Below are 14536 nucleotides of genomic sequence, written 5' to 3' on the forward strand. Positions count from 1 at the left end.
CACATTCGTTACACGTATTACCGCTGCAAAGAATGCTGCTTGTCATGATATCTGTGCAATTAGAGGAATTATCAGTTCATGTTGTACCCAGATGTGATTCCAGTTTTTACACTTTTTCTAGATCCGTGATGTTTACTCCGTGATGCTATTTATCTGATCTCTGAGCTCCGTGTTACATCGAAATAGTTTTTGACAAACTTCAGCTCTAATTACCAACCCGCCTAGACCGGGAGATTATTATTTGGGACATTCGACAGATTTACACCCCACATGTGGATCACATTTTAGAACAATTTCTCCAAAGATGGTACAATAGTTTACAGTACTTTTGAAAATTAGATTTAGGAATTTTGGTTGGAAACAGCCATTGATGAAAGACATAAAATAAACAACTTCAAAGGGCTGAGCATCATTTGTATCCCGCGGCAACAACAAGCGGAGTCAGATCCGAGGAGATGTTTCCCATCAGGCATAAATGTTTTGTTGAAACTTTTTACTGTACAAGTATACTGGCTCACGGGTGGTTGCCTGCTTTACATCTGCAGGCCAGGGGTTAAACCAGTAATTTAAAGTATACGTTTATGAAGCTATGCAGTATAAAAGTTCCTTCCTCATTCTTCAATCAGTTTGATTTTTGAGTCAAAATAAAGAAACAAAGAGGGAAACATCACATAACTACATACGACATAGGGGTCTTTACCTGACAGTGATGATCTGTCCGCTGTCTAGGACGATGCCATTCATCTGGGCGATGAAGATGGCTGCCACGGCCTCATAGAGTGCGGTGCCGTCCATATTAATGGTGGCCCCTATCGGCAGCACGAAGCGAGTCACACGCTTATCAATCTTCAGATTTTCCTCCAGGCAGCGGAAGGTGACGGGCAACGTCCCCGCACTGAGAAAAGACCGGGGTGAGTTAGAAGAAAGAAGAAAAAAAGGTGCCGATGTACACAGGATCGCCCACACAAATGGCAAGGCCCCTGAAAAGGTCTCATGCTGTACTCGTAGCAATGTGTGTGCAATTATTGTGTTCAAGGAAAATTGACAAACACACTGTACATGAAAGATTAACGTAAAATAGACATTCAATCATCAATGTAAACTTAACCTAAAAAAAACTGTAAATAAATAGGATATATTTTACTCAAGTAACAATAAATAAAATGCTTGTTTGTTGTAATGAATTATAGTGAATATTTTGGTTCAAAATAAAGTTGAGCTTAGTTAGTTTCTTGGCCTCAGAAGACCATGGGCCCCCCACTATTGGCCAGGCCCTAGAAAGCGTATCCCCCTTATGAGCTGCCCTGGATGTACAAAGAGCAAGAGCACAGTGTGTGATAACGGATATAGAATAGGTAGACAGGTGGTGATGGACAGATGAGTAGAGGTGAGGAGGGGTAGAGAGTAGAAAGCAGTGGAAATCCGAGTACACTGACAGCCGCCTCCGAACAGCTGGTGAATGCCACTGTTGCAATCCTCCAACATGTGAATTAAAGGAATTTGATTCCCGGCCCAGCTAAGCTCGGGTCATAATATAATTAGAGAAAACGTTGATAGGATTACCCATTTTCACCAAAGCCTCAGTAATGTGCCAAAATGACAGTTGGTGTCAGGCCGTGCCCGGCAGTGGGGCCAGTTTGGCTGTTGACGACTAATCCCAAGGCTTACGCATTTACAACACAGGATCCCTCGGACATGGAAGTGTCTATGATATCCTGCGCTTAAACACACATTTGGCTCTGCTGTCCAGATTTTGCAGTTAATTCATGTAAATAGAGAATTTTTGTCATTAGCCTTTTCAAATTAAACCGAAATACACTGTAAAATTGAAAAGGGTAGGAAGATTTCGAAATTTTAAGCCAACTTAAACTCTTCAGTTTATAGGAAAACTGCCTACATCTGAGCCAACAAATTATCTTTTTGTTGAGATAACTTATTCATATGTAATTAAACTTCAAGTTTTGAGTTCTACAAACTAAGAATTCTGAAGTTGTGCCAACACACAGTTTTAACAATGTTTAATGTTTGAATCAACATTTTGAAGGTTTTATACATACAGTATGTAAGATATTTTCAGAAAGATAATTATCTCAACAAAAGATAATTAGTTGGATCATATTTAGAGAGTTTCCCTTAAAAGTGAATGAGTTTTCGTTGGCCTGAAAGCAAAAAAATCTAGTGTAGGCAGTTGCCTTGAAATTTAGAGGTTCCTAACTTTTTCATTTTGACAGTGTAGCTGAACTAGAGTTGCAGACTACGGCGATCAATCATAATAACCACAGCAGCTGCTAGAGAAAAAGATGTTGTTAAAGAGACATGTGACACACATGTGTTAACACATGCTCAAACTGAAAACGCACACACCACACACACACACGCATGCACGCATGCACGCATGCACGCACACACACACACACACACACACACACACACACACACACACACACACACACACACACACACACACACACACACACACACACACACACACACACACACACACACACACACACACACACACACACACACACACACACACACACACACACACACATTTCCGCAGGCTGTTTTACCTGCTCGCAGTGCCTAAAGCAGTGATCCAGGCCTGGAAGATTCCTGAGTAGAAAGTGATGGGGCTTTTTCTGGTGATGGCGAAGAATATAGCAGGTAGGATCAAGCAGCCGTGGATGGCCAGCCCCACAATGACAGTCACCATGTACATACCCAGCTGCCGGGCAACCATCTCCAGGTCTCCGATGGCCGCAATCTTCCCCGCAATCAGAGAGGCTATGCCAATAGGAGAGTACCTGAGCACAGTTAGGAGGACACGTCAGAGCTGAAAGGATGTTTACAGTGTGCAATAAAGGTGTATTTTGGCAGAATCTAGTGGTGAGATTCTAGATGTCAACCCTCCCTTGTTATCTCCTCCTGTTCGGATAATTTACAGAAGCTAGGGTGTCCTTCAAGGACAAGAAGCTAGCTACTAAAGATGGCATCATCCACTACTGCTTCAAGTCTTTCCACAATATCGAGTGATGAGGTAAAGATGTGTTTAGCTGTTTATTCTATAGTACTTCTTCTTCGTCTTCAAACAGGTGCATTTCCCCAGGACACTCACTATAAAGTACTTAAAACACATAAGGCTGTTAAGTTTGTATGTTCTGTGCTGATGAAGAAACAAGACGGTGCAATATGAAGGCGCGGCTGGCTCCTATATACAAAAGGCAATAAGGAAATAAAAACTTTTATTTTCAAGTGATACACATTTATGAAGACATAGTTCTTTAATGGAAAATGTGCATTCCAGTTTCCCAGAGCCCAAGGGGATGCAATACGATTCAATATACCATAATGTCAGGCGAGGAAAAGCCGAAAAACTTAGGTTTTTGTTATTTTTGCAGGAAAAATAGCTTAAATTTCATGGGAAACTGACTTTATTTTTTACAAACAATAAATCGAGAAGAACAAATGGCAGATTCAACGATGATTACATCATCGTAGTTACCTTGCACATGGATGCAATTATCCGTTTAAGACTCGGTTTTGCCAAAACAACGGCAATTCATTATTTGAATCAAGCAAGTGTGAAATATCATCCAAACACCTCATCAATCTCCCTTCACTGTCAAAGAGGCGTTTGAGGATGTGACACATTCTTGGATCTCTAGTTTCGAACTCTGGAGTGCAGTTGTTCCCTATCATGAATACAAGCCGCTGTGAGACATGTGAATTAAATCGGCATTCGTTCCTGGTTTCGAGTCAAAGCAGGTCCGTCACGATAGCAGGCCTACTGCGTGCCGAACCCCCAAGCCTGGCATTAGTCGACAGTTGTTTGGTGGAATATGCCATTGTAGCTATATGATTTGATGGATGTGTTCCTTGTATGATACGTGTTTTGTATACACTGGACTCTGTGTTTGGCTAGCTCCATAGGCCCGTGAGTAATCTGTTTATATTGAGAGAGTGATACGAACAAGGACACAATTCCTTTTGGTGTCCAGCTGCACATGTAAATGGCCTATGAGAGAAGGCAAGACAAGCATCCTGCTGTTTGTCTTCCAACCGCCTACTCTTCCTACTCCCCCTTCCCTTTCCTATCCTTCCTGTTCCTGCTCTGAGTGCGTATATACTTTTTAAGTTTTTGTTTTTATCATACACACATCATCCTCATATCATTGAGATTTCTTTTTTCATGATACACTTTATGGAAATGCAGAACACATGAAATGGGGAGCATCAAACAAGCTAATAGCTTTACCGAAAGGGGCCCAATAACATTGAACGTATAATAGAATAAACAAGACATTAAAACACAATTCACAATAGACACAATACAAAAAAATACCATAAACACAGACGATCCCTGTACAAGTATATTGCATTGTGAACAATCATTAATCATATGTAACTATAACAGCACTTTTTCCTTCAGATACTTTTCAAGCTTTTCATCAAGCTCGTTACAGATCTGTGGTCCCCTGCACAGTACACTCTCTATATATTCTCTCTTTCTCTGCGCGTCTATAGCCGGTGGTGTGCTGCGTAGCCTCAAGGCTTGCTCTCTGAAGACATGCACTCACATGCATCTATCTGTCCATCACTCCCTCCCACCCGCATCTGCTTTCTGCTCTGCTGCCAAGTTGTTGCTCTGCCGTCGGTGGATCCATTACATTTTGGAGATGGTCCACCCCGACTCCCCTGGGACCCCACAACATTGTTCCGGACCCCGGGCTCCTGCTATACTCCCCAAAGCATACCACAAACCCTTAGCATGTGCCAGGGAAGCCCTCTCTCTTTCCATCTGTCTGTGTCCTTCACCAGCACACTTTCTTCTCCCTTCCTTTCTTTCCCTTCTATCTTTAGAAGTCCCACGGTCGAGGTACAAACTGTGGGGTGATTGCACTTATGCAGTGGGTTCTGAGACTCTGGAACATGTTACCTTAAAATCTATGGATACTTATTTAGAAAGGCTTTCAATACACATCATCTTCTGCCTTCTATTATGTAATCTTTTCGGATTTTACTATATGTTACCTTTTATTGTTTCCTTGATGGCTGCTGTATAGGGCTATTTAAATAAATGTTGATTGATTAATTGACTTCTCTTATACTCTCTGACATCCTTGTTCCCACAATCAGTCTCACGAACACAGACTGAGCTTCGTGTGTATTAAATGTGTGTGTTTGTGTTTATATATGCTTGTTTCTGTGTGTGTGTGTGTGTGTGTGTGTGTGTGTGTGTGTGTGTGTGTGTGTGTGTGTGTGTGTGTGTGTGTGTGTGTGTGTGTGTGTGTGTGAGCGTGTGTGTATGTGTGTCTGTGTGTGTGTTTCCACATTGTCAAAGCAATGCAGCCGTTGGCCCACTTGAGCCAAAACAGAGACACATGTTGCACATGCTTTGTAAATACAACATCAAGACACTGACTTACCACATGATCATGGACACCATCGTCATGATGATCTCGTTGAGAATGTTGAAGAAGTCGCACATGACCTTCCCTCGCTCTCCCATCCGACTCATGCAGATCCCGAAGGCGATGAAAAAGCCAATCAAACCTTGATTAGGGACACAAAGTAAAATGTCACTGGAGTAGAGTACAGTAGCTCTCAATTCAAAGACAAAATAAACACGATGAGATAATTAGTTTATAGATGCTATACAAGTGATAACAGAACTCCTGTGAATGATGGAGGCCTAGTTTGTTAAATAAATAACAGGTTAAAAAAGGACAAAGCTATTTAGACAAAGCCATCATACTCGCTATGAATCATGTGACAGCCTCTTCTCAGAATGTATAGTTAGAAAAAGATAATAGCCACACAAACCAGTTGGTGCCCAAAAAAATGCAGCTGCTGCTTCATTGTATATAGCATCTTAAATATAAGAACGCAGCTCAAAATACTTTACAACTAAATTACATGCAGTGATTTTGTTCGTTTGGATCGTAGGTTGTATTGATTTACATTGTGATGTTTTCAAGGTAACTTCATCGTGATCAGTTCAATGTAATCTTGTAAAATATAGTGTTAAAAATAGTGTTTTTGATAAAGTAAAACTACAACGAACAGGCTACAGTTGAAGTAAAAATAAATGTGTTACCCAACGGTAATACCGTGTACCAGGGAGAATTTGGGGAAGGTTTAAAGCTATCAAAGCTTGGATACCGCCCAACCCTACTTCAAACTCTTAAAAGAACTAATCAAACAAAACTTACCGAGGACGTTCATACCCCATTTGTATTCCAATTTCTTCTTGTTCACTAAGACGGGCTCAGTTTGGTTTGGCACTTGGACGGGAACCTTTTTCACAACCGTCTGAACCTGAAGGGAGGACAGATAAAATTCAGACTGATCAATGGGCTTCAGACTGTAACGCAAATAAGACCATCAGGGCCACGGGAGAGAAAAAACATTGTGATTTATTTATTCTTAATGCAGTAAAGGTCAAAATGTTGTTGATAAAGTCGAAAAGTCGAGAATAAACTCAACAGTTCAAGACTGCGGTAAAGCTTGAAAGGTGATGAAAGATTCCAATATCCAGGATCAATCACTCAGAAGCAAAACTTTTTTGCTGAAATCAGATGTCCTCTAAGCTCCACTAGTAACTGCACTGCATTGTATAAGAGTGAAGGTATTGAATACTTTTCTCTTCCCTTTGCAGACGGTCCCTGTGCTCTTGTCTCACAGCCCGCTGCACATAGAGAACAATATATAATTTGTCTAGTTCAGAGGAGGTCTTTTATCGATAGAAAATGAGGTTGTAGCCCATTGTCTGCCTTACAATGATAGCAAAAATTCATCTTTTGTGTTTTAAAGACGTTTTCATTATGAGTTATTGATCCTGGACGGCTGGAAATCACAAACTTACAGCAGTCTTGAACTGTCGACTTCATTCTTGACATTTCTACTTTTTTCTCGAAGTGCATAATGAAAAAACAAACTTGCTCCTTTATTTTTTCTCTCCCAGGCCATTGACCTAATACTCTTCTGTAGTAGCGAACTGGAAATGTTTGATTAGCAAAAAAAAACGGATTGTGTAACTCATTCTGTGTGTGAGTGGACAAGGGATTGGCAGCAACACAACACCAAGTCCAATTTGTGTTGAAAGAGAAGGCGACACACAGAGAACTCCTCATAAAAAAGTAACAAAAACAAAGACAAGAAGATTGAAAGAGGAAGGACAAGTTCTTCCTGCAAAAGCAATTATGCCTTTTATGACTTCAATCAATCCCTGATGAGTGTAAACAAAAGTAAAACAGAGATGGTAGGAAGTGCATAAAGAGCCAGCCCGTGGGGAGAAGTAGAGAAATCCGTAGTGTATAACCTTGTGCTCAGCAGTGCTGCCGGTTCACCACCAGATGCCTGAGTGTGGTAAAGAAGGATGCAGCATTACAGTTGTAAAGAGATTATAAGGGCCTGACCCTGGCCCGCTCCAACACAGACAACTACTACTAATCATTAGAACACACATGCAGACCACAGAGGAGAGAGAGGGAAAAATACAAGGATTTGGCCCGAAGAAGGCAACTGTGGCATCATTATCGAGACTTGGATTATGGTCTAAAAATGATCAGATTGGATAAACAGTAGCCACTGTCTACTGACTCATCCTGTCATGTCCACCATGAGCCAACACAGCATTACTGTAGCTGGGTACAATGACAATCTTAGTTTTCAACAATACACTCAATATGTACAAGACGGAAAAGAAACTCTGCTTGTATTGAAATTAAAATAGTCACAAACTTTCAGTTTTTGTTGATTCTAGCGTCCCTTCACAGTAAGCAGAAGCAGTGGTGTTTTTAGGACACCATCACCTCCTGTCCTACAAATCTTTGCAAGTGCTTTCCTGCGGTGCGTGCCTTTATTTAGGAATGCATCGCGATTAAGTAATTTATTTACATATGTCAGATGAATGATGGTCATGTGACAATGGTGAAGCAAAGTAAACTTTGATTTAGTACAGTTCATAAACACAGGCTCTTCCGGTCTGCCTGCAGTAAATCATTTAATCTGAGTTGGTGGGGAGTCAGACCTGAGCAGAGGCATAAAATAGCATAATTTTTTGCTTATGGTCTCATTTGCTGTAAAAGGTCATTCATGATTATCAATAAATGATTATTATTTTAATAAACATTTGAAAGTTTACAGGAGGTTTAAATAAAGATGCCCTTCTAGGACTCTGCATGAACACAAAGCAGCCTTGGCCTTTTGGTCCCCTTAGCCAAAACCCTTGGAGTCAAATAATTCTTCCCTCTCACCTGCAACACATATGGAAAACATTGTGTGTAGAGTTTGAAGGACAATCAGATTCTCTAGAGAATAGTTAACAGCTCTTTGCAGCTCCTTCATTATGTCAGACCGCTCACATAATACTGTGTACAGACTAATGTCTTCAACTTAGGCCTTTTCAGGTTAACATACATGAAAAACTGGTAACAAACCAAACCAACCTCAACATTCATTTAACAGCTGTTACTGAGCTTGAGATCAACAATTTTTTTTGCCTGTGAACATCAGCAAATCAAAGTTTACTTGCATCCTTCCATCACAAGGCATCATAGCCATCTTTGAGATGTAAACATTTAATTTGTCTTTCAACAGGTGCATTTCCCCAAGACGCCCACTACATGATCAACACACATATGGTCGCTAAGTTTGTCCCTATGTGTTACTGTAGCAACATGGATGTGCACCCTGCTCCTATGTAGATATAGAATGCTCATTCTTAGGGAAAATTGTTAAGTGATAAGTGGACAGTGCTAATGATGATGTGATGAAATTGGTTGGAGGGTTGCACCAATGTTTACTTTTTGGATAATATTTGTCACAATTTCACATCACATGTACAATGTCAATTTTATCATTTTTTACAAAGTAGTTTTAATTACTTTTACTAAGTAGCTTTAGTTAACCAAACTACATTTCTCCCAATGGGGAAGCTTTGCTGTTGTTCAACTTCTGACAGTGTGAAGTTAGTCATTGGTAGTTTGCAAAGCCATACTTTTAAAGTTGCTTCCCCAACACAGCACATCTGTTACATTAGTATTTTGATGCATACAGACAGTACAACTTTTATTAAAAGAGAAATGTGTAGAAAGTGAGCATGTCTCTAAAAACATTGTTGAGCTGCTCACTTAAAGGACAGCTTTTATTTTTTGAGAACGATTCAATTATTTATTGCATTATGTTATCATACAATGTTATTAATGTCAGAATATTCTATATGTTGTTTAAATATAAAAAGATTGTGTTCAGATGGAAAATAAATAGCTGTTTTTTACCCAGACATTTCAAAATAACACATTTCTGTTATCGCAATACCGTGGCATTTTTGCTTAAGGTTATCATACCGTCAGAATATACAGTAATGCTGGCCCAAGCCTAATAAGAGGTTGAGGCCTACCTGTTGGAAGCAGGACTGCACCAGGTTCTCAGGGAAGAGGTTTCGGATCAGGTCGAGGAACGCGTCCAGACTGCTGACCTCCTGGTTCTTAGCTTGTGCGGCCGACTGGCTTGACCTGAGTTTGGGGTTCCCCGGGTGGATAGTCAGCACCAAGATGACCCCCAGGATAGCAGCGATCACAGTGGTAGACATGTAGTACACCATGGCTCTGCTACCCATCCTGCCACTGGAGCGGGCGTCCAGTCCAGCCAGCCCTGAAATGAAGAGATCACCATCAGTGTTTATATACGTATACATACAGTATATAAATGTTATTTCAGACTCTTAAGAAGGTCCATAGCTATACAGGTTTGCTTTCACCATGTGAATGTCATGTACTGACTGCAACAAGGTACACAATGCTCTTTGGCAAACTTCAGAATGTATTAACTTATTTAGTTTTTGGTGAACATCTTAGGGTAATATAGTTTTAGCATGTTAATTGTTTAGCATAAGTTGCAGGAATTTATACATTTGTTTTCCAGGTGCTAATACTGTACTTGTTAATACAATTTGGTGATGGCTTGAAAGTAACCAACATTAATTTATATGAAAACGTTACGCACTAAAGCTTTAAATTCAAACAAAGCAACACCTGTACACATTGGCTTCCTCCTGTGTCTGTGTTTATGTGTGTGTGTGTGTGTGTGTGTGTGTGTGTGTGTGTGTGTGTGTGTGTGTGTGTGTGTGTGTGTGTGTGTGTGTGTGTGTGTGTAGCTGCACACCTGTGATAAGGCTGGAGATGATAAGAGGCAGAATGAGCATCTTCAGCATCCTCATGAGAACTTCTCCAGGGAAGGAGACCATAGTGAGGGCGGAGCTGTCCGTCACCTGCGTGTACCGCAGCACCATCCCAAAAATCGTGCCCATGACAACACCTGAGGACAGGACAGGAGGGTTTGTTGAAGGGAATAAACATTGTTTTTTTTTTCAAGCTTGTGTCAATTTTGAGGTTGTTGGCTATTTTACATGTCTTGTTTCGTATAAATCAAAGATACAAATTTCCATTTAGGTGTTTATTTTACTATACTTTGTCCAGACAGGTTAAGCGGACCAAATTTGAAGGAATTTGGTTGGAAGCTGAGAATTAAATAGTTTTATTACACCGCTAGTACTACACAAATATGACAATAATTGGAGAGGATGTGACTTAATAGTAAAATTCTCCCTGTTTTGGGGAGTTTCCTAAATTACAAGTCTAGTGGGATAAAAAAATATGAAATACTGAATTTAGACAGACCCTTGGAACCGCATGAAATTATTCAAGGTAATGTATCTCTATGGGGATTAGGGGAAAACAAAGTGTATGTGCAAGAGCTCTTGTATTTATAGCCTGTAAAATGATTACAGCAAACTGGCTTAAGTCTCAACCACCCACCCACCTACTCTTAAACTTAAAAATACACTGGAAAACATAATCTCAAGATTGCAACTCATGTTTATTTAGAAAGATTTTGTATATAATATTGTGCATAGCACATTTAATATACTGTATACACGTGGCCTTCAAGGACAAGAAGGTAGTTAATAAAGAAGGCATTATCCGCCACTGCCTCAAGTAATGCAGTGAAAATGTATTTAGTTATTTATTCTACAGTTCTTCTACGTCTTCCAACAAGTGTATTTTTGGCTTACACCCACTTTATAAAAACGCATAATGACGTTAAGTTTGTCCGTTCTGTGCTACTGTTGAAACATGGCGGTGCAACATGTAGATATAAAACACTCATTCTAAGGTAATATAAAAATAATAAATGTTCATGCAATTATACACTAATTATAACATAGAACATTAACAAAAAACAAACAAAAATAAATATCACTAAAATATAAAAAAATATATGTAAAACTCTTGTACTGTATAGATCTTCAGAAACCATATCTTGACAGAACCTCAGTTTCAAGTTGTATTTTTTTCATTCTCTGTCCTACTTCCCCTGTCCACTGAAATATTTTTTTTTTTCATCTGACCTTAGGGACCTCTGACTAATGAGAATGTCTACTGTAATGTAAACAGGTTTAAATCTGGGTTTAAATCTGGTTGACAAATGACAGACTAAAATAACACACTCTCTCGATGTTGCAGGGGCTTTTTCTTCTTCTTTGACAAAGAACACAGCTATGCAGAAACATACCAAAGTGTTTAGAGAGGCTGGCTAAATACAACAACAAGCCAAATATGCCTCAAGGGAAAATGATCACAGGGATTTTACATCTAGGACTGTGCGTGTTAATATTTGTTTCAGGACAAATGGCTTGTTATTTGAACAAAACAATTCAATCACTCAAAAATGTGGAGTTGTTTCATGTTAATAGAGATTAGGGTTGTTTTTTAAAAGTTTCTTAGAGTCAGTGTTTCCTAACGTTTATTCTATTTTTACAAAAAAATAGAACCGAGGCTGATGGGCTGCAGTCCAACAGACGATAAAACCACACTACAAAAATGTAAAAAAATAAAAATAAATAAAACTACTTTTTAAAAAACTGCCTTAAACCAACTTATTATCTTTAGTTGAGATAACGTATCATTCATATGTAATGAAAATGTATTTTTCATAATAAAAAACGTAAAGTTCTGAGTTCTACATACTTAGACTTCCAAAAAGTAAAAGTTGTACAATCTTATTATTTTTGGTTGAGTAAGTAAAATCTGTGTGATAGTGAATTTGTTGGCATAACTTCTATTCTTAGAAATTCTTAGTATGTACAACTCAAAATGAGTTTTTTATACATAACAGAGTTACATTGTCATTACATAAGAATGGTAAGTTATCGCAACAAAACATCAGCCCAAATGTAGGACAGTTGCTTTGAAATTTAGATTTTCCCCAACTTTTTTTATTTGAACAGCGCATGAGGGCTGCCGTCCAACACATCCTAACACCAGGAGTTAGCCTCAGCCTCCCCGTCCATGCATACATACCCATATATTATACATAACATACCCAAAACAGTGAGTACCAGCAGCAGGGTGTGGGTGTTGCGGCTGCAGTGGCCGGCATCTTTAAATGCAATCTCTGTGTTGTCATCTGGCAGCTTTTCTCCTTTCTCTTCCTTGTTGGTATTGGACTGGTTGGCTGTCGGCTGGTTCGTCATCGTGCCTGTGGAGACAGTTGGAGAGATAGTTTTACTGCTGTCTTTGTGTGTGTGTGTGTGTGTGTGTGTGTGTGTGTGTGTGTGTGTGTGTGTGTTTCAGCGGCGGGCTGGCCTTCACAGTATTCAGTGGTGGCTAATGATGCACCCTTGGCTCTTTAAGTAATTTGTCAAATGTGAAGTCACACTGGATTGTTTACAGAATATCTTAACAAAGCATTCTTTCCTGGGGCTACAGTAGTAAGGACTCACATCTTTGCTATTCTGGTTGGCTGATTCTGTTCTTAAGATGAGACACAACACGAAAAAACATTGTTTTTTCAGGCACTGGTCAACTGGGAGATTTTTTCGCTATTTTGCTTCCATAACAAGGGTTCTTTCATGCTACTGTAAATAAAAGGTCCAAAATATAAACATTTCAGTGTTTATATCTCTGAACCAAAAAATGTCACAGAAAAAGAGATGCCGATGTATGCATAATTAGTTAGATATTAGCTAAATTTGCACATTTATTCAACTTTCTGAAAAAATGGTTTTACGAAAAATAATTGTTTTAATGTAATCAACTGGCTTCATGACACAACAGAAATGTATTTTAAGTATATGGGATTGGTTTCTAAGGGACGTTAGGAAGCATGACTACAGGCCAACCCAAACACAGCAGGCGATGACTAAACCGGACATGAAGAAACATCTCAAGAGATGTAATCTGTAATCATCGTCTAGGTCAGGGGTGGCCAACCCGCGGCTCGCGAGCCGCATGCGGCTCTTTGCCCAGCTTCGTGCGGCTCTTCAGTTCATATCAAATTATGTGATAATATTTTTTTTTTTTTATACTTTTTTTTTTGTGTGGGCCTATGTGTGTGCATGTTCGCAAACGTTTCATGCGGCTCTTACGTTCGTTTTACATGTTGTCTATTATTTCATGTTTTATTTTATTAATGTGTAGGCCCTATGTGTATGCCTGTTCGCAAATGTTTAATTGAGGACGCAACATAACGTTCGCAAACGTTTGGTGCGGACGCAACATAAAACTGCCCGCTCAGCTTGGAGGGAGGTTTTCCGTGAGTAAACTATTTGTGTCAAGTTCGCTCCGAAACAGAGTGGGGGAGTTCATATTTTTTGTTGAACGTTATGCCAAGCCATTCTGCCTTATATGCCAGGTGTCATTTGCGCATTTCAAGGCTTCAAATCTTCAGCGCCACTTCAGCTCTCTCCATGCTAAAAGTAAGTCCCACAAAGCAACATGCATAGTAAGAGAAAAACGCTATTTTAAATTGTTACATTTTTGTTTGTGGACTTGGTTGAACTGAGAGTTTGTGTGTGAGGCAGTGCACACAATGTTCATTGTTGAAAATGACTGCCCTGTCGTCTTTAGTCCAGTCCTGTCATTATCACAGGGGCGGCCTTAACGATCTGGGGGCCCGTTTCAAGTCCTAGTGTGGGGCCCCCTTTTTTTTTATTTTTTTTTTATTAATAAATAATGCTGGTGCATGCCTGTGCAAGCTCCCCGCGAAAATAAAAAAGCCCCCCCCCCCCCCTGAAATCTTACTGGCCACTCCAGTGCCCCCCCCCCCAGTTCAAATGTTATTTTTTATTTTAATTTTATTTTTTTAATTACATTTTTTTCCTGATATGTATCCTAGTTCAGAGATGATATGTATTTTTTTTTCTTTCTTAACTTTTTTTGATAGGTAGTTGCCAAGTTCATCACACAAACACTCCAATCCACTGATATGAGATCAGTTTGCAATTTTCAATTACTAAATTAATGGTAGGACTGTGGCCACTAGAACTGGTCTCTGGTCAGCAAAGGTCTTGAAAACAGCATAAGTGTGCTTGTGACATGCGTGCCACCCATGCACGTGTATAGGCACGTGTCCCCGCAGATTTTTGAAATCTGAATAAAAAAATTTAAGTTTGTAGTTAGCGAGTGTAACATGTTCTTAGCAAGGGCAGACTTTCATAAATAAAGGTTTATTTTTTTAGCAAGATATT

General features: G+C 39.6%; 1 protein-coding gene across 1 annotated transcript in view; it reads right to left on the minus strand.

Annotated features, from left to right (window-relative positions):
- Positions 1-14536, minus strand: part of slc1a9 (solute carrier family 1 member 9) — a gene marked incomplete at its 3' end in the record, with an annotated part of 28439 nt that overhangs the window by 3062 nt on the left and 10841 nt on the right. The window contains exons 2-8 of the mRNA XM_080043129.1: positions 12391-12546; positions 10171-10323; positions 9407-9660; positions 6216-6321; positions 5430-5556; positions 2574-2807; positions 701-895 (exon numbers count right to left, since the gene is read on the minus strand). Coding sequence (XP_079899255.1) covers positions 701-895; positions 2574-2807; positions 5430-5556; positions 6216-6321; positions 9407-9660; positions 10171-10323; positions 12391-12541 — 1220 coding nt within the window. The 5' untranslated portion in view covers positions 12542-12546. The remainder of the gene's footprint in view (positions 1-700; positions 896-2573; positions 2808-5429; positions 5557-6215; positions 6322-9406; positions 9661-10170; positions 10324-12390; positions 12547-14536) is intronic.

Source organism: Ammodytes marinus, assembly GCF_949987685.1.
Source record: "Ammodytes marinus genome assembly, chromosome: 16".
NCBI lineage: Eukaryota > Metazoa > Chordata > Actinopteri > Uranoscopiformes > Ammodytidae > Ammodytes > Ammodytes marinus.